The 20,230-nt window shown below is 41.2% G+C and overlaps 1 protein-coding gene across 1 annotated transcript in view; it reads right to left on the reverse strand.

Moving 5' to 3' along the window:
- Window positions 1–20,230, reverse strand: part of SSBP2 (single stranded DNA binding protein 2) — a 222,395-nt gene that overhangs the window by 17,074 nt on the left and 185,091 nt on the right. Inside the window, exons 10-13 of the mRNA XM_019531710.1 lie at window positions 16,666–16,714; window positions 11,778–11,813; window positions 6,805–6,859; window positions 2,708–2,778 (exon numbers count right to left, since the gene is read on the reverse strand). Of these exons, the coding sequence (XP_019387255.1) occupies window positions 2,708–2,778; window positions 6,805–6,859; window positions 11,778–11,813; window positions 16,666–16,714 (211 nt within the window). The remainder of the gene's footprint in view (window positions 1–2,707; window positions 2,779–6,804; window positions 6,860–11,777; window positions 11,814–16,665; window positions 16,715–20,230) is intronic.

Here is a 20,230-nt window from a genome sequence, read left to right on the forward strand (position 1 = left end):
GATCATGGTTAGGATTAATGATGGGTATACATCATATAAGCTAAGAAGCACACATTATAAGCAAAAACCAAATACACCCAAATGGGAGAAATTCTTTCCACTTCTACATCTCTGCATGTATTGTTTCCTTGTAATTGTAATTAACGTTGTTTTTACTTATTTTTTCCATGATTTATCTCAATTACTATGTTTTGCCCTGACCTCTGGAGAAATTAATCTGTGTGCAGAAGGCCAGAACATGGCCAGTGAATCAGAAGTACTCAGCACTGACCTAACTGAAGTAATGGAAATTTTAGTAATTACTTCAATAAACCCAGAGTTAGGCCAGAGTTAGATCATAGATCAGTTTTCAAAATTTCTATTCTGACAACCACAGCAGATAACATCACATTGTTTCTGCAATACTACTAGGTTATGACAGTTCAGCATCTGGAGTACAGCTCAGTGACCTAAATCTTGGTCACTGAATTGAAAACAAAGATATTCACTACATTATTAATAAGAATCCAAGAATTTCAGTAAATGTATTGCACTGCAACTGTTACTTGATGTTTGACGACCTATTTTTCAAATGGGTCTCACCATAGTCTCTAACTATTCATAAATGACCGCAAAACAAAACTTAAGCACCAGAAAGAGAAAAAAGTTCTTTTCAGAAATCTAAGTTCTCAGCAGTCTTTGTATTGCTGCTGTTCTGGCTAAAATAATTACTGGCAATATTGTGCAGGGCTGTCTAACCGGTGGCCTGCAAGGGGTTAACATACAGCCTGTTGGCTCCTGGCTACCACTACCCTCACTGTTTTTGATGCAGTGTCTGCTGGGGGCTCCAAGCTCTCCCTCCCTCCCTGGCTTCCGCTTCCTGCCCCCACTCCTGGCAGTGAGGCAGTGCAATGGCAGGCACCTGGGCTGCCCATTCAGTGTGATACACAGATAATACACCTGGGCTGTCCATGCTGTGAGTGCAGTGGGGGAGACTTGAGCTGCCTGTGCTATGCACACGGGTGGGGGTTGGGGACCTGGCTTGCCTCTGCTGCACATGTAGCAGAGGAATACCTGGGCTACCTGTCCTGAACATGGGGGGAGGGCACCTGGGATGCATTTGAGGGGACGTGGGCTGCTTGTGCTGTGTGCAAGGTGTGGGGGGGAGGGAGAAGAGACCTGGGTTGCCTATGCTGCACACATGGCAGTGGGAGACCTGAGTTGGTTGCTTATGCTGTATTTATGACCCAGGGACTTCGGGTACCCCAGCTGCACATGTGGCAGAGGGAGCTGTCTGAGCAGAAGAACCAGGCTGCCTGCACTGCATGCAGCAGAAGAAGAGGAAGCTGCCTACACAATGCGCCTGGCTGGTAGCAAGGTGAGGCTGCACACATGGAAGGGGAGGGGTGGGGGGGTTGCTTGGAGGTAGCAGGTCACCTAGAGGTAAACTGACCTAAACAGGACTGTGGCCCATGTGGCATGTGGCTCCTGACCACTGAGTACTTGGACAGTCCTGGCATAGTGAATAAGGTTAATTTTAAACTGTCGCAAATAGGCTTACTTTAACTTTCACCACAGTTAGATGAAAAGGGCAGGCCTCATTCATTATAAAGCTATTGATATTATCCATCTACAGAACTGGTAAGACATCATTTCACTGGGTTACACTCAAAAGCTTTCTTTATATTCTTCAGGGGTACAGACATTTTTCTCCTAAAAAGAATCACTTCTGTAGAAAGTAATAGGAGCTACCAGAGCTGTTCAGAGATGATATGCTACTGGATGCCAGCTCCGTACACTGCAATGTGACAAATTTAGGGTATGAACAAGTGTTCATTTTTAGTGCTGGAAATTTCTAAGGGTCTCCCTAGTCTGGCGGACATGTGGGGACCATTCAAATTCCTCTCAGCCCCAGGAAAATTTGAGTTGCTGCTGCTCCTTACACCTTCTCCAGACAGGGGTACCCCCATTTGGGAAGGGAGCCAGGGAAGCTGTAGTTGGACTCTCACGATGTTTATGTGGAGTCCAGCTGCCACAGCTCTCTGAGTCTTCTTCAGACCTGGGTCCCTTGATCTCAGGAATGCTATGGGGATGGGGGCAGGGGGGAAGTAGCAGCTCAACTCTTCTGATTGGGGGAGCTGAGCTGCAGGGAAAATGTCCCCTTACCTTCAGTCCCCAGTTTGGGGAAAGCATATGGGAAGCTGCTGCTCAGCTCCTCCCAATCAGGGAGAAGTCAAGCTTATAGGTATCCATTCTAGTAAGACAAATTCTCTCTCAGGGAAAACTTTTCTCCCAGATCACTCATGTATTCTCTGGGACAAACTGAATGAATACCTGTACGCTGGCAATTTCTACCAAGAGAGCAGTGATTTTCCCAGTAGAAATGTTAACATCTGTGTGTGGCCTAAGTCATGTCCCTAACATCTACCTTTGTCTGTCTGTCTGTCCACCTTAGTCATCTACCTACCTTACATAGACAGATTTTAAGGTGTTTTCTTTTCAGAAAAACCGGTGATAACGGCTATTTTATATGTATTACATGATTGATGCAAAGTATTTCAGATGCATAAAAACATTCCAATTGACATGAATCTTTATGCAAAACAACTGATGTATAAGCATTCAAACTGGGGAACTTAAGTATAAATCAGATATAATGGAGGTCTGGTGATCTGGGTAAAACAAGACAGTACAGTGCAGAAAAAATATGTAATAAATTCATAGTTACATTAGGTCTGTTAGGTCCAGGTGGTACTGCATTCATTAAAGTGTACATGTTGTCTCCGGAGTTGGTTGAATCTGAAACAGATATTATTTAAGTGCCAAGACATGTCTTTAGATAAAGTTCATCTAATTCATTTTCTTATCTTTTCAACATTTCTTCTAAATCTGAGTGACTGTTACACAGTGACAATGTTATGGAAGATTTCATTGTTGTCTCTATGTATTCCTATTCATGCTACACAGCTATGAAAAGAAATAACTGACTGTAAGGAATGTTTTGTATATATCACATAATTGATTTAAAATAGTTCAGAAATATAAAGCATTCAAGTAGACATGAGTTTTTTGGATGAGAATCGAGTGATGTGTGACCACTCAAACTGGAGAACTCAAGTATGAATCAGATATAATGGAGGTCTAAGTGGCTGAAATGACTACTTGTAGATTCTAGATTTAGGCATTAGGAATTCAGTAGTTGCAGATTTACAGATGTTTAAAACATCTGTAAATCTGCAACTACTGAGTTCCTGAAGCACATGTTCTTGTTCCAAGAACCCCCTGAATTATTTTACTTCCATTTAGTTGCCTCTACAAAAAGAGAATTCCTTGTTTAAAAATTTCTATGTTGCTGGTTCCACAGTGGAAATCAATGGATAGCTCTCCTTACTATGTGGACAACAATAGCCAACGAAAAGTTCTAATATTCATGCAGATGTTCTAGCTAAACTTTGTATCCTGTTTGGTCCCTGGTTTTCAGACTTCCAGAGCTGAAATCCAGATTTTAACTTACAAGATGCACAGAATTCAAGCCATGCAATATTTTGACTGAATAAAGGGCTCAAAGTCAAGATCTTTGAAAAGAATCAGTATGTATGAAGGTTTCCTTTATGGTGACTTATTCACCAGGGTAAGCTCATATGAAATGGTTAACATTACCCATAGATATTTTTCAGGAAAAAGAAGGCAGAAAAGGCTGTAGCCAGAGATGCAAATTAAGGAAATGTTTTCTAAAGAATACTGCCACTGAGAACATTTGTTTATGGGTATGCTATCCAAGAATAAACAATTAGCTGAGTTGGGAATGACTTTAGAAAAGTTTCAGTAAATCACCTAGTGAAGAACACGTTTTCAGAAAGTCAGCCAACAATACAAAGACACTATGGGCAGACCTCTATTTTACTTTATGCACCTAAATGGCAATTTTCCAGCAGCATAAGGGGCATTTTTGCCACTGTGCAATTCTACTACCTGTATAGCATGATAGCATGGATGCATAAGTAACCACACAGCTTCTGACCATGTGCAGTAGGTACGCAGTAGCTGAGCAGGTAAGTGGCTACATACCCATGTATGTGGGCTTACGTATATTGTACAACTCCACATTGAGCAGGTATTATGATGGAGGAGGAGGATGGCAGTCCTCCTATGTTTTAGTCTCTTTAACCAAGTGATTAGAGCACTTGTCCAAGAGACCTAGGACAAGGACCCTGTCACCCAAAGAAGGTTTAAACCTGCACTACTGTAATCGCTAAGCCACAGGTTAGGCATTACCTTCTCAGGCTCCCCTTTTGAAGCAGGACCCCTGGGCAACCAAGAAAGGGAGATATGTGGGGCCAGGAGAAAAAGAATAAGCTAGAGGTACATAGCTCAATGAGAGATACTATTCTTGAAGGAACCAGGTTCCTTCTTCTAGCCTGTGCCATTACTTCCAATGAGGCAGAAATTTACCCACTGTTCTCCATCCATTTTTTTCAATTAATATTAAATACAAAGTGCTGAAGCTCAGATTTAAGAGGGGGGCTGGATAACAGCTAACAACTAGATAACTCGTGGCAAGTCAACAAGACAACTTCAAGTCATCTTTGTTTAAGGGTATAATATGGAGGAGCAGGATTCTATGATCACTCCATGGAGATAGCACTGTGCTTCCTGGGAAAGCGCTCTAACTATTCAGATATTGAAACGAGAACATGGGAAGGCTACCTCCTCATTTTTTTCATGACTTATGCTCAAGTACATAGATATTTATCTGTGTATTCATGTAGTTTACTGTGTATGCTCTGTAGCTATATGGATGCTTGCATATCCACATTAAATAGGTAACAGAATTGCAAACTATACATAAGTACAAAAATGTCATTTATGTAGCTGGAAACTGCCATTTGGATGCACGTAGTGAAAGAGGATTTTGCCAAATGTCTATCATAGCTGTAGAATGAGTGGAGAAATGAGCAGATTGCCACTGTTCACTATTCCTCCACAAAGACTACCCCTTTCTTTGTCCAAGAGACAATTACAAAAGAGATAAATGAGTTTTGAGATTAATTCCCTACTCAATGGTATATCCACTTTTCTAGACGCTGTGAAATGAATTTTCTTAAATAGAAAGGACACAGGAGGAGAGCACATGCTAGAATTAAGTGCCTCGGTACAGGGAATGCATTGTGGGCTTAAGCCAAAAATGTTGACAAATGCTTCAAGGGGATCAAGTCAAGTCCAATGTCTATTCCTTTCATGGACCCCACCTCTTATTGTAGCTCTTTCTAAGCAGTAACTACACTTGGTGACATAATAAATGCATTGTTTGCAGGGAACAATATCACCATATTGTCTGAAAGGAAGGAACTATTCCCTAATATTTAGCCTGCATAAACTCTTATTACTGAAAATTATCAAATAGGAGGAAGGTTTTCAGGGGCAGCAGAACATGCCAAATAGGAACAAGTTCTTCAACTACCACAACCTTCTGAAACAAGGATTAGAGCTCCATTTCCTACTGGTTCTTGTGCAAACACTTATGCAGTTAGATCCAGTGGGACATTAACTGCTGGAAAGCTTCTTTTCAGAGACCAGATTGCTTGCTTGATAGATTTTCTGGGAGATGATGGTTGAAAATAGAAGCCCCTGAAGCATCACAAATTCTTTCCCATCTCCCCATCTCAAAGAACAATTCATTAGGGAAAATGTTGCCGCTTATATATGCCACAACACCTTTCTTGACTCTATTTAGATGTGAATGTCATTTGCAAGGGCCTGTTTTTCTATTAGGAAAAAATTTTTAACATTTAACTATCAGAATGTATTTATCCACTTCTCAGCTGGCTAATGGATAGGTTCTTCTCTTTATCCCAAGTTGTATTTGCCAGTCATGTACTGAGTAAGGATTTTCCACCATTAGTGGGAAAATTTCAAGGGAAGATCTGCTTCTTACTCCTGAAAAGAATCTCTCTTATTTCTGTGTCACTAGCGCTGTAAGGAAGATTGGAATGAAGATAAAAGGCATTCTGGAGATGAAAAGTTCTTAGGAACAGAGAGCAATGATTTCTTAGGAGCTAAAAAGGACATAAAGGGGGATGTAGGCCAGAGGAGTTTTTATCAGTAAAGGATTCCCAGATGAAAGGTGACTGATTTAGTGGAGAGTCTGGTTAAGTCAAGATACCAGGCCATAAGCTGTCAAATCCTGCTTACCAGATCCCTGATGCTGCTCACAGAAGGATAGAAAGTACTGTATGTATTCAGGCATTAAACTCCCTTCCTTCAAGACAGGAATTTTTGCATAGGCTTCATGTATGGAAATGTGCAGCTAACAAGGAGCTAGTTGGCTAAGCTAAAGCCATGAGACCCTTCTTCAAGGACCCATTGGAAGCCTCTTCTGTTAGATGCTTTTGAGGAACTCTCACAGGATAAAAGATGCTGGTAAATGTGGCCTGAACAACACTAGCCAAAACAAAGTGTGTTCCATTTTATCTCTTTTTTTCTTTCTGTTGCTAATGGTGACCAGAAAAATGGATTTCGAGAGCTCTGGAAGGAACAAATAAAATAGAATACCCATCTTGCTGCTTCTCTCCAGCAAAGCAGAAGGAAAACAGGAGAGAGAAAGAAAAAAGAAAGGTGCAAAAATGTTTACCTGCAAAAAAGGTGAACTTTTAATTGGCTTTTGTTTGCTGAAATGTGCATGAGAAGGATGAATCCATTGCTCTTTACTGGTAGCAAATGACTTAGTTTTCTACACCAGGAATAAACTATTTCCTTATTACTGACTCCCCATCCAGAACATTACTGGCATTGTCTTTAAATTATTTTCTTAATAGATTGGGATACCTGCTGGACTAGGCATGATGGGTGTTCCTGGAGGCCCTCCACCACCTGGAGGACCCTGAAAGGGTAGAAAATATTCAGTTAGTATGAAAGGAAAAATGTCAAACTAGAGCAAAGATAATTCAAGAGAGAAAAAAACATATCACAAAGGTTGCAGTTGTATTACTGAAAAGGAATACATTTCCATAGCACAAAACAAAGATGTTCTCCATTAGACAAGTTCTGAAAAGTCAATGAATCTACCCAAGGGCAGATTAAATCCGTGATATGCCATGGATGTACTGACTCGCACGAGAGACTTACTATGTGCAGATCCATGGGTGCAGGGAGAAACACTGAACAAGAAACGTTTATCCTATTGTTCTCCATCAAGAAGTGCACTTGGTACAGGGTCTGTTTTTACTGCATAGCTCAGTGATTCTTAATCAGGATGACACAGCACCCTGGAATCCTGTGTGATCTTTTTAAGGGTGCTACAGGGTGCTGCACAATACTAGCACTGTTAGGTGAGCAGATACCTACAATGATTCACAAGATAAGCCCAGAGATTTCAAATAAATCCATAGTGACAAAAACATTCTGACCTGTTGCCATTTTTCTGAGTTCTTTTCCGCAGAAGAATTGCTCCATTATTTTTCCATACTCCAAAACAGCGAGAGCTAAAAGCTGACATTTTCCCAAGGGATGCATTGAGTCTTAAGGGGTGTGCTAAGGTTGAGAACCACTGACATAGATGAGTCCCTGAACCTCTGCCTGCTACCATCAGGTTTCACACTACCATTACTCTCCCTCAGTGGACAGTAATGGAGCAGATTTCTCACTGTGGCACTGGCAGAATAACTTACTCCCTGCTGGCCACAGAGTGTCTGAGAATCATGTGGGAAGAGATAAGGTGGTCAGGGTGAGGCACACCACTGCAAAGAAGTCTCTCTCCTCAGAGTCTAAAGATTGAACCTGTGATTGGTTCAAGTCCTGGTAACCTTGAACTGAGTCATACTATTTCATATTACATATACTTTTTGCAACATAAATAATGGAGGATTAATGAGTGTCAGAGTAACATTGGATCCATATATCTTGAGTACAGATACACCATTATACGTATTAGGTTAAAATAGAAGTTAATCTTGTTGCTAAAGACTTTAAAAAACCCCCAAAAATATCTCATTTTCCCTGTTCATTTCCTGTATTTCTGTGTTGTAAATTTGTTTATGACAACAAACCCTTTAAACAGACTGCACTGATTATTAAGCAAGCTGTTCTTGTTGTATTCTTAAAAAAATATTCCAATTATTTATTTTAAACAACTTAATTGTATAACATGATCAGCAGCAAAGCTTCTTGCTTACCACATCTGCCTCTACAGTAATATCTTGAAGAAATATAGAAAGCCTATCAGTTATTGATGTGATTAAAATATTCCAATATGCAATAAAAATTCAACCCTAAATTTTTCCATAATATGAAAATGCTATATATTAATGATACAAGACAACATTTTTCACTGTTGTGTGTGTTTCTTTCCAAATAAAAATAGCAGATTTACTATTCCAAACAGCATCATTTTATTTCAATATTAATGATGTTCACTACATCATACAGCATATGCACTATCAAGGTCTGATTGCTTCTGTTATAATATTTGTTATAATATGAAAAACATATTTTGGGAAAGAGAAGGAAAGTTTTGGAATTACAACAATAGAAACCACACTTGTATGGCTTATAAAACACAGTGCAAACTATGGAATATTAGGCAGCAGCGCACTAATAAGCAATTTCCAGATACAGTACATCCTGTATATAAAATCAGTAATACTGCTTTTTGGATTAATGCCTCTAGTTGCAAATTAATGAAAATTTATCATGTACGTGTAGTCTGAATACATGTATCTTACCTGTTAAGACAGGTGTCAAACATATGGCCCGCAGGCTGGATTCAACCCACGGAGTCATAAGATCTGGCCTGTGGGCTGGACTAACCACATGTAGCATGTGGCCTGACCTTGCAACATGCATACTGCAGGTGGCACAGGAGGTTAGTTGGTCCAGGGTGAGTGCTGCTTATAGCACACATCCTGGTCCCCTGTGCTGCTTGCAGTGCCAGGTCCAGCCTATGCACTGCAGGCAATGTGTGCCCCATTCCAGCCCCAGGGGCTGTGTGCACAAGCCCTGTAGCTAGTGTGTGCTGCTTGCAGCATATGAGACTGGACTAGCTACACATCCTGCACACAGCCTATAGAGCTGGCACAGGGCGGATGCTTCATGTAGTGCTCCAATGGACCTAGAGCCAGTGTGCTGGGCCATTCTGGTGGGGCACCACATGGAGTGCACACCCCATACCAGCCTCATGCACCAAATGCACCACTCACTATCCCCAAGGCTTGCAGTGCATGCAGCACAGGGGTTGGACCCAGTACTACCTGCAGCACAGGAAGTCCAGGTTTGGGGTGCAGGCTGCATGCGGCATTCCAGACTAACCCTCTGGGAGACTGGCAAGTGCTGAGTGCAGTCTGTGGGTTGGACCTGGGACCCTGGCTGCTCCACAGGGGATTGGCCGCTATTTGGCCTGCACACCAGCTCAGTGACAGTGATTCATCCCATGGGGTCAGATGAGTTTGACAACCGTACATTAAGACCATGACCCTGCAGTCCACTCACTCACACACTTCTGGGCTGTTACAAAGCTAACAGTATAATGCACTAACTACCAGTCTTTATCTTTCACTTTGTAGCATTCTAGGTGGGGTGGTGTGGGCACTAAGACTCATAATTGACAGCCCAAAGTTCACAAGTTTGAGGCCATAGCATGGGCTGTCAGTTTGCAAACAAAATCTGCAAATTCTGCTTAAATACCTTGTCACAATGACAAAAAATGAAAGAAAGGTTCATTGGACAAGACTACTGAGTACTTCTGAGCTGTGTAAGTAATTAAGCCTGCTTTACTACAGATGTCACAGACTCATAAGGAGAAAAGGAAACATTAGATCATCTCTTGATTAATGGCCATTAATTCTCACCGAGTTATCCTCGTACTGAGTCCAGTAACTTGCGTGTGTTTGTCAAAAACATGAAGAAATGGAGAAACCATTACTTAGTAGCTCATTTCAGTGGCTAAATACCCCCACTGATACAAGTTTGTGACTGCTCTAAAATTTGAATTTTGTCTGATTTCAGCTTCTAGCCTTTGTTTTTGCAATGCCTTTCTACTCTAGCTTAAAGAGCTCTTCCTGTGAAGGTACTCTCACAGTGTAATCAAGTCATCTTTCAGTCTTCTTTCTGATAAACTGAACAGCTTGTGATCTCTTAGTATTTCACTGTATGGCTTTTTCTTCACTCTCAAATAATTTGAGTGTCTCTTTGCTGCACCCTCACCAATTTTTCAATTTAAAATTTGAGTTCTGATTTTCTAGCATATTGTTCAAATTCAGTTTTTAAAAGGAAGGTAGAGGATAAGGAGAAAACACTCATATTAGCAAATATAATATTGCTTGACTGCAGGGAAACATCTCACTGTAATTTTCTTGTACAGTAAAAGGTACTGTACAATGTCTCAAATGTGATCATTAGAACTGGACACAGCATTGGAGTATCAATCTCATCAATGTCAGATGAAGGGTACAGGTAAAATAATCTCTTGCTCACTGCTCCCCTTGTTATATATGCAAGGACATTATTTTTTTTCTGTTGCAGCCATCTATCCTTACTGCCCTCTGGCTAGATTTGAGCATAGACCTGGATCCTAAGCTAAGACCTTGATCTATTTTTTTGTTTCTTTACATTTCTAAAGGTATAGAAAAGCTCCTCTCCTCTCTCCGAGGTGCTAGAAACCCTTGGCATTTATTTAAAAACAGAACTCAGACGGTAAACACAAGTCCTGCAGAAAACTCCTTCCAATAGCATCAATAATTAGCCAGTATTTACAGCAAAATGATAAAGAATATAGACTGTAAATTTTGTAGTAAAAGGATGAGATTTGTTGCCTGGCCTGGAGATCAACATATATAGGTCAATTAAAGCGAATTGACAGGTGAGTCAGTTCTAATGTCCTCAGCCTATCATATCTTCACTTCATTACTCTAAGGGACACAAAGCATTCAAACAGCATTCTTAGAAAAATACATAATCAGACAAAAAATACACAAGACAAAAAATAAAGTTCCATCCTTGAGGACTGTGCCTTTTCTGGTGCAATTCAGTCACAGGAAACACATCAATGTATGTTCCTATCGGTCTACAGGAAACTATTCTGTTGATACACGAAGTGTTTCCTAAACAGAGCATATTGTAGTTTATTATATCTCTATGACAGCTATATTATTTAGCCCTTTGGGTTCTTTAGGATGAAAGACAGACATAGGATGTTACTATTAAATGTAATATAATAAATTTTAAAGAGTTTGCTAAGCAAAAATTACTATGCCAATTTCAGGAGCAATCCAATTGCAAAATAAAGTGTATGCCTGCCAAAAAAAAAATAAAAGTCTGTGTGGAAAAAATGTTTTCAGATCTCCAGGAGGTAATTACAGCACCAGCGAATAAAAACATCCCAAAACACATTAGTTCTGAGTATCCTTTTAAGAGATATTATACACATCTTTGGGAAGTTGAAGCATTCCTAATTTTTAAAAATCTTTTTTTTTCATAATGTCACGAATGCAAACACACTATTGAGTCACCAAGAAAAGGCTGTTTTTTCTCCTTTATTATTGAAGACAATATATCGTATTGGTTACAGAAACATATGCTGAAGTAAAACACAACACTCAGGGCAATTCCAACCAGACTGATAACTGTTCTAGTAATGAACATCAACATATGCACTGTATATGGCAGACAAAACAACTAAACACAGATCAGATGTTCACTTCTCAACCAATACACAAGGGCTCTTCTTAACATCTGGACAACTATTTCTTTGCCTGAATAAAATGTAGCAACAATTCTAATGAGCAAACACACACAATTGTACTTACTACATAATTCCCAGGAGATGCTGAAGAATATGGTATCTAGAATACGAAGACAAATAAAATAGTTATTTCTGCATTAAGATAGATAAATGGAGTCCAAAATTTAAAGGATTCAGTGTGCAAGAGGCAAAACTTTTTTTTGTGTGGTGGTTATCTTTTACTGGTCCAACGACATATTTGGGATAAACTTTTGATAAGCTTTTGAATGCTGTACATTCTTCTCCGGGGGAACTGAAGAAGAATGCATTGCATTAGAAAGCTCATCTAGGTCTATTTCAACTATTCAGTTGGTTCAATAAAAGATATTAATCACAAAAATCCCTGGATCTCACAATTTTCCTGGCCCATCCTGGCTATAATAGCACTCCAATGTTACCAGAGGGACTTTAATACCAGATACTTCAATTTAAAATTATTGCCCCCACTGTTACACAGTAAGAATGTTTGTTCTGTGCTTCTAAGGAAAAAAAAATCAAATAATGTACCAGAAATTGGAGGCTTCTTGGACCCTAATCTTGTAAACTTTACATGGTCAGTTACAGTACGTGTACTTTTGCTAATGAGTGACCCCACTGAGGTCAAAAGGAATAGAATAATGGGTGTGTGTGTGTGTGTAGAAAGATAGAAAGATAGATAGATAGATCTGTAACCCACAGCACTGCCATGTATACATGACTCAGCTCAGGCTAATGTGGATACTGATCAGGGGTTGGTAACCTATGGCCCATGGGCTGGATCTGGCCCATGGTAGCCAAAAGAATTGGTAAGATGTTCCAGCCATGGTGGCAGAGGAGGCCCCCGGGGATCTAGAGCCTGCCATCTTCAGTTTATTCTCTCCCATGCAGCAGAGGAGGCAACCCCAGGGTTCTAGTGCCTACCTGATTTTATTTCCTTCACATCATCATTTGTTTACCAGGAGATGCAAGGCTCTGGCCTGAGGTAGGGGCTGGGTCATAAAAAGCAGCTCTCCATAGCAAAAAGGTTGTCAACCCCTGTATATGAAGGCACTTGCAGGTGGCAAAGAAGGGCTGCTTACAGGTGGCAAAGAGAGGCTAATGAGAAACTCACATGACCAGAAGAGGGCACAGGCTTGAAATATATAAGCCTAGAGCAGGGGTAGGCAATGTTTTTGGGAGGAGTGCCAAAAACACCTGCAACCTTGACTCATAACATGTTGGTGTGCCATGGAAGATGGTGTGGGAGCCACAAGGTGTCCTATCTTTGTTGTAGCAGCACAGACCTAACCCCTTCCCCATTGTCTGCCCAGAGGCACGCGTGCCAAGTCAAGTGCCTTCACATGCCACAGTTTGGTACCCATGCCAGGGGTTGCCTATCCCTGGTCGAGAGCCTGCACCAGTCTGATAGTCTTGCTCTGATTGCTATGGAGTGAGGAGCTCCTGACAGCAGAGCAGGAGGACTCCTGAACTGACAAGTGGCTCTGAATAAGAAACTCTGCAACGCAGGGAACCAGAGAACTACCTGGGACAGAGAAGGACTTTGAGTATGTGGGGAGATGCCCCTGTTTTATGTTAAGCCTAGAGAAAGCTTGAGTGCCTGCCAGAGGGCAGGTGTTCATTATTAAGCTATACTAGCAGTTTAGCCTGCACCCCTGCAAGGGTAGGCAAGGCATACTTAAGAGTGCCAGCAGCCCAGCAGGGGGTGAGAGTGGGGTCCAGCCCTGGAAAGGACTGGGAGCGTTATCAGAGGGTCCAGGGACAAGCAGGGTTGAAAAGGAGTGAGGCCCAAGAAGGTATAAAGACAGGCAGAGTACAGGAGAAAAGGACTGATGGACAGATGGACCAGAGGGTCAATGGGCCTAGGGGCAGGGCAAGGGCCAGATGAGGGTTCATGAGTCTGAGAGGGGTTGTGAGCTGAACTGGGGGGCCTGCGTGCCTAGAGAGAGGGGCTGTGCAGGAGACTGGGGGTCTCAGGGCCAAAACGGGTCAAGTTTGTGAATTGAATATCATAGTGATAACATTCATGAGGTTTGGGGTGTAGTGTAGGGGAGGAACAGAGTCACACAATTTCCTCTTAAGGCTATGGGTGCCCTACAGGTGTATAGTCAGGCCAAGAGGGACATATCAGACCTGAGGGCTGGATTGAGACTAGTGGGGAATAGGAGAGACCCAGTGGGGAATTGTTAGGATTAAGGCTCACTCTACGGCCCGTGGGCAGTCTCCCTTAATCAACCTTTAATAATAAGAACACGGCCTGGAAGGCAAGCAATCTACGGAGAGTGACATTAGAGTCTGAGCTTGGCAGGAGCTGCAAGACCACCAGAGAGCATTATGGCTGCCCTGGGGCCATGAGCCTGTCATGCCCTATTACAGATGTTTTCAGTGCAAAAGCTAACAAATTCAGGCCTAGCTCAGGTATCTATATTGTACCATATAGAGCCTGAATTGCTTGCAGGATCAAGATCTTAATTAGTAGCTTCTGCACTATCAGTTATAGCACTTGCTCATACTACTACAAGCTTCATGCTTCACCTGCATAAACCACAACAAACTAGGGTAACACATCAGTAAGTTGCAAAGTTATAAATGTTTCAGCCCCAGTACAGGGAGGAACTTAAACTAGGGGTGTCAAAGACATGGCCCGTGGGCCAGATCTGGCCCCCAGTGCTGTCCTTGGGTCTGGTAGTTGACTCAAATGGGGTTTCATAGATTTTATAGACATTAGGGCTGGAAGGGACCTTGGAAGATCATCGAGGGGTGTGCTGGACAAGCTCTGGCTGCAGGGCCTGGGATGCATGCTGCATGCAGTGCCCATTCTGGCTGGTCTGGGATCTATGCTACATGTGGTGCATGCTTCTGCTGGTCTGGGACTGTACTGCACGTGGCATCCACTTTGGGACCAATGCTGCATGTGGTTTTCTGGCAGGTGCCTCAGATGGCACCTGTCCCAGACTGATCAGAATAGGCACTGTGTGCAGCACACATCCGAAACTGGCTGGAATGTGAGCTGCATGTGGCACAGTCCCACACTGCCAGGGGTAGGTGCTGTGAGTACTGCAGATCCTGGATTTGCTGAAATGGTTGCCAAGTGTGGTGTGCATCCTGGACCAACTGGAATGGGTGTGGTGTGCAGTGCAGGTCCCAGAGCAGGTGCTGGATCTGGCATGCGGTGGGGTGGGAGGGGGTGTTCCATAGGATGCATGGACTGGCTCCAGCCTGCTTAACTGGTTCACAAGGCAAGATGACTTTAACACCTCTATCTTAAACACAAAACTTAACTAAGTAAACAAGGTTCACATGCTATCCTGAAAAAGAACAGACTTAACTATCTTATTCTTAAAATGAATCGAGGCTATAAAGTGGAATACTTGTATTCTCTCTCTCTCTTTCAGTCTGACCTTAGGAAATATCATGATAGTCTCTCTCTAAACTCCAGAAAAGAACTTTCTTTTTAAAAGGAGAATGTGAATGTTCCAATTAAATATTATTATCCAACTTATAGAGATCTGTTACAGATGCTATTTTGTGGGAAGTAACCTAGTTTTTTTCTTTATAAAAAGGCATTTCAAAGACCTTCTCTATGTGACTGAGCAGCAGCTCAGGAAGATGGTGTTGAGAAGTTTAAAACTGGAACATCACTTGGCTAAAACAAGAATTTCACTAACTTAATATAAATGTGTCTAATGCAAGAGGTCTCAAGCATTTTCGTAATGTGGGCTACATCTTTCCCATTCATGATTTACCTGGCCATTGAAGCATACATTTGCACTCATTAGAAATAATTTTATGGACATATACAATAAGAAGAGTGTTTAAACCATTTCTAGCTTTTTAAAGTGTAATTCAACTGAAGCGGAAAAAGGAAGAGAATTAACACTTTGTGGCTATCCAGCACTCCATGGAGTGGCAGCAAGATCATAGGCAGCTCATTAACCATAGCTTAAAGAAACACTGAATTTCTGAGCACCGAGCAGCTCTTAAAAATTAAGCTGGAAGTGAAGTTACCATGGCTCTGGCAGATAATACAAAAAGTGCTAGAGGACATTTGGGAGATGCTTTCAAAATTTGAGTCTTCATTTCAAAAATACTTTCCCTCCTATTCAGTCCAGAATGAACTGCAGAATCCCCTGAGCTTATTATATATGCTAAGAAGTAACATACGATTTTACCAGATTACTCAAGAATTTAAGATACATATTATGACGGTCTTCATCATGTTTACTAAAACTAAACTCCTGAGCTCTGTATCTTTTCAAATACTGGCAGTCAGTATAGCTTATAGGCTAAATCATTCCTTAATTATTCTTCAACTGTAGCTATTGCAACCTATTAATTTCAAGAGTGTGGCCAGAATTCAATTGTTAAAAATATCAAAATGGACAATGTCTTGTGAGAGATTACTCTATAATTTGATGTTAATGGGCATATAAATTAATGCACTTTTTCCCTATAAAAACTATTGAGGCAATATTACTTATGTATTTATTTGATTTCTATGCTACACTTCCAACCAAAAGAGTAGGGAGGCTTGCAATCAAATAATAGAATAATTTGTAAAATGAGAATGAAGAAGAGAACAAAACAACTTAAGGCAGCTAGAGAATTACAGCTTATCTTTTCAAATTATGGTCTATAGAGGTCACAGATCAGAAGCTGCGGACTCCTATGCTACCTTGATAGCTATGTTGTATTAAAATAAGTTAATACATAATGAACACTATTTGAACATGTGATGTAGTTGCTGCAGGTCTGTTGTGTAACTGGGAATCCAAAAGGAATCCACAATCAAAAGTAGAAGAAAGGTAAACTAGGAGATGTACTTTATAATATATTATTTCATGCTATGAAAAAGTAGAAATCACTAGCCTCAGAAAGTACAATGGTAAGCAAAACTGGGCATGGACTATTCTACTTGTTGAATAATATTTACTTACAGAATTGGCATTTGTTGGGTTTGGCCAAGGTCTACCACCTCCTGGACCCCTGCAAAAAAAATGGCAGATGAGGATTTAATCAAACAAACTTTTGGCTTCTGACAAGCTATGCTACCAAGAAGCTAAATGTCAACTGCTCTGTGGTATAACTTCAGAACAATCTGTTCACTGTGTAAGCAAAAAGATGCCTTTTTGAAATTGCTGTCTTTTACCTGTGTCTTCTGGTAGCATCAAAGTAGTTTCCACTGCAGTAAAGTGTGATTTCAAATGATAAACAGACCATTTAGAGTATTAAACTAATCCAAGATTATCACTGGCCTTTAAACAGGTAATTAGATATTGTAGAAAATTGTCCTTGAAGACTCTTCCTTTCTCATACCCAATTCTACCAGTTTCTAAACCGATTCATCCCAACTCAGTTCCTAAATCATGTATTATGCTATTGACAGAATTGAAGAACTGTTAGGTTCTTCATAAGCGATTATGAAAGAGTTGTTTGAATGTAACAAGAAATATAATTAATAATTCATCTTAATTTTCTGGAATTATTCACATCTATTCATGCGCCACTTGCTGCTCTAGACCACTTAGCTCTGCATTCCTACATGAACACAACCCTAACACCTGCTGGAATGTCTCAGTGGTTGTGTACTGAATATTTCCCAATAACTTTTATTACACTGTTGCTAAGATAAAGCAATTAGCTAACGGAAACTCCTTCATTGCATGTAGGCAATCAAATGATGACCCAAGACTGCTTAGTCTTCAGTGTTTTTCTCAGTATTATTCACACAGCAATGATAAGCATTTATGACAATGATAAAGAGTCTCTCAAAACTTTCCTAGTGGAATGTGTTGTTCTTTAAAACATTTAAAATATTTCCAAAACAATACTGAAAACTCTGTAAAATGTTCCTTATACATTGCTGTTTGTGAAATACAATGATGCATATCGGAGCAAAGCTAGGGAAAAATATGTACTACTCTAGGGAAGAGGCATAGCTAGAACTGAGTGATTTTTTTAAATCAGTGAATAAATAGTAATCCCCCCCCACCCAGCACATTAAAACAAGTGTTTTAAAAAGAGTTAAATAACATGAAACAAAACAAAATCCTTCAACTTGAAATAATTTTTTTGGGTTGTTTTGATCCTTATGAAATGTCATTTCAAGTCAATCTGTGTCTTTTAAAATTATTTTTTACATTTTTTGGTACTTGTACTGACATGAAACATCATTACTCTGTATGTGGCCATCTATTTAACATGCTTTTTGGAGGATATCTGGATAAAGTACTTGAACAGTGATTGTAGGAAGTCTTGTGTAGTTGTGTGTATGAGGAAAAAAAGCATTCATAGCTTCTCATGAAAGGAATTGCCTGACACAAGCAGCTCTTGCAGGCTCAAGATAAATATTTAACAAGCTTCCCCTGGCTAGTAATTACAAGGTGAGATGTTCAGCTTCTTGCTATTTTCTGCCATGCACGATACTTAGATTTCTAGGTCCCTGTTGTCTAAGAAAACTCATCACAATACTGTAGCTCTTTCCTCATCCAAAACACTGATGTGATGTAGAATGTAAACACGATATTGCACAGCACGTAGTACTTGAATTAATGTAAATGCTTACAAAGACTAAGGAGATGTTCATACTGCAGCATACTGCAGTGATATTCCAGTTAGCTTTGAATAGCTGGCTCCAAGTGTTGGAAGCAGTCTAGTTAGGACAGCAAGGAGTTCAGCAGACCATAAGCAGCAGGATAAATTAGCTTGCACTATACTTCGTGCAGCAATGGCCAGACTGCGTCTGATACCTGATAGCTCATTTCAAGCTCACCTGACTTGCATCTAACAAGCTGTTGAAATTTGTAAATTAAGTATAGGTCATGGAGGAAACTTCAAGGCAGAGAAAAACCAAAAAAGCTCCATGGTGCTGCTGAAGAGCTGTAGGATTACATGGATTTAAATGTTGTTAGCTTTCTTAAGAAAAATAAGAAGTTTCCTGCTTCTTGCGTGACTGCCTTAAAAAGATGATTAAAAAGTTGTGTAACTGCCTTGACACAAGGTAAACTGCATTACTTATTACTGAGATACAGAAATTTTAATGTTTCAACCACGATCTTTTTCATTTTCTGCTTACTAGCAGCTAAGAACCAAAAAAGTTCTCTTCTGTGCCAGTACCACATTAGCCACATTCTTTCTAACATGTACAGGAATCTTCAGAATATATTTTTTAACTTTCACTACTTTTCTATTACTAAATCATCTCTGTTTCTTAAATAAAAAGTCTGGATTTCTTTTTCTGTGATGGAGTCTCTTAGTTTCATAGTTGGTAGGGTCAGAAGGGACCTGAGCAGATCATCAAGTCTGACCCCCTGCCATGGCAGGAAAGAATGAAGGCATCAAATGACTGTTACCTAGCCTCTTTCTGAAGACCCCCAGGGTAGGAGCGAGCACCACTTCCCTTGGAAGTTGGTTCCAGCTCTTAGTCACCCTGACTGTGAAGTAGCGCCTCCTGATGTCTATCTAGCCTAAACCTACTCTCAGTCAACTTCTGACCGTTATTCCTAGTAACTCCTGGTAGTGCTCGGGAGGAAAGGGTCTCTCCCATTCCTTGCTGGTTCCCCTTGGTCAGTTTGCAGACAGTGACCAGATCCCCTCTCAGCCTTCTCTTGTAGAGGCTGAACAGGTTCAGGTCCTGTAGCCTCTCCTCGTAGGGCCTGCCCTGCTGCCCTCCGATCATATAAGTGGCCCTCCTTTGGACCCTCTCAATGCTGTCCACATCCCTCCTGAAGTGCAGCGCCCAGAACTGGACACAGTACTCCAACTGTGGCCTGACCAGTGCCGCATAGAGGGGGAGGATCACCTCCTTGGATCTGCTTGAGATGCATCTATGGATGCATGACAAGGTGCGGTTAGCCTTACAGATTGTGTCCTCACATTGGCGGCCCATGTTCATATTGGAATCAATAATGAATCCAAGCTCCTTTTCTGCCTCTGTGCTGACGAGAAGGGAGTTCCCCAGCCTGTAGGTATGCTGCTGGTTCTTCCTCCCTAGGTGCAATACCTTGCACTTGTCAGTATTGAAACCCATCTTATTCTCATCCGCCCACCCCTGTAACCTGTCCAGATCTAGTTGTAGCCTGTCCCTCCCTCCTAGTGTGCCCACTTCTCCCCACATCTTAGTATTATCCTTGAATTTGAACAAGGTGCTTTTCAACCCCTTGTCCAAGTCGCTGATAAAGATGTTGAACAGTGCAGGTCCGAGGACTGAGCCCTGGGGGACCCCACTGCCCACATCCCTCCAGGTCCAAAATGACCCATCCACTACCACTCTCTGGGTGCAACCCATCTTAGTGTCATCAGCAAATTTGAACAGGGTGCTTTTTACTCCCTTGTCCAAGTCACTGATGAAGATGTTGAACAGTGCAGGTCCGAGGACTGAGCCCTGCAGAACCCTACTACCCACATCCCTCCAGGTCAAAAATGACCCATCCACTACCACTCTCTGGGTGCAGCCCTCCAGCCAGTTGGTGATCCATTTGACTGTGTAGGTGTCAATACCAC

The sequence above is a fragment of the Crocodylus porosus genome, unplaced genomic scaffold (assembly GCF_001723895.1).
Source record: "Crocodylus porosus isolate Cpor-Errol unplaced genomic scaffold, CroPor_comp1, whole genome shotgun sequence".
In the NCBI taxonomy this organism is placed as follows: Eukaryota; Metazoa; Chordata; order Crocodylia; family Crocodylidae; genus Crocodylus; species Crocodylus porosus.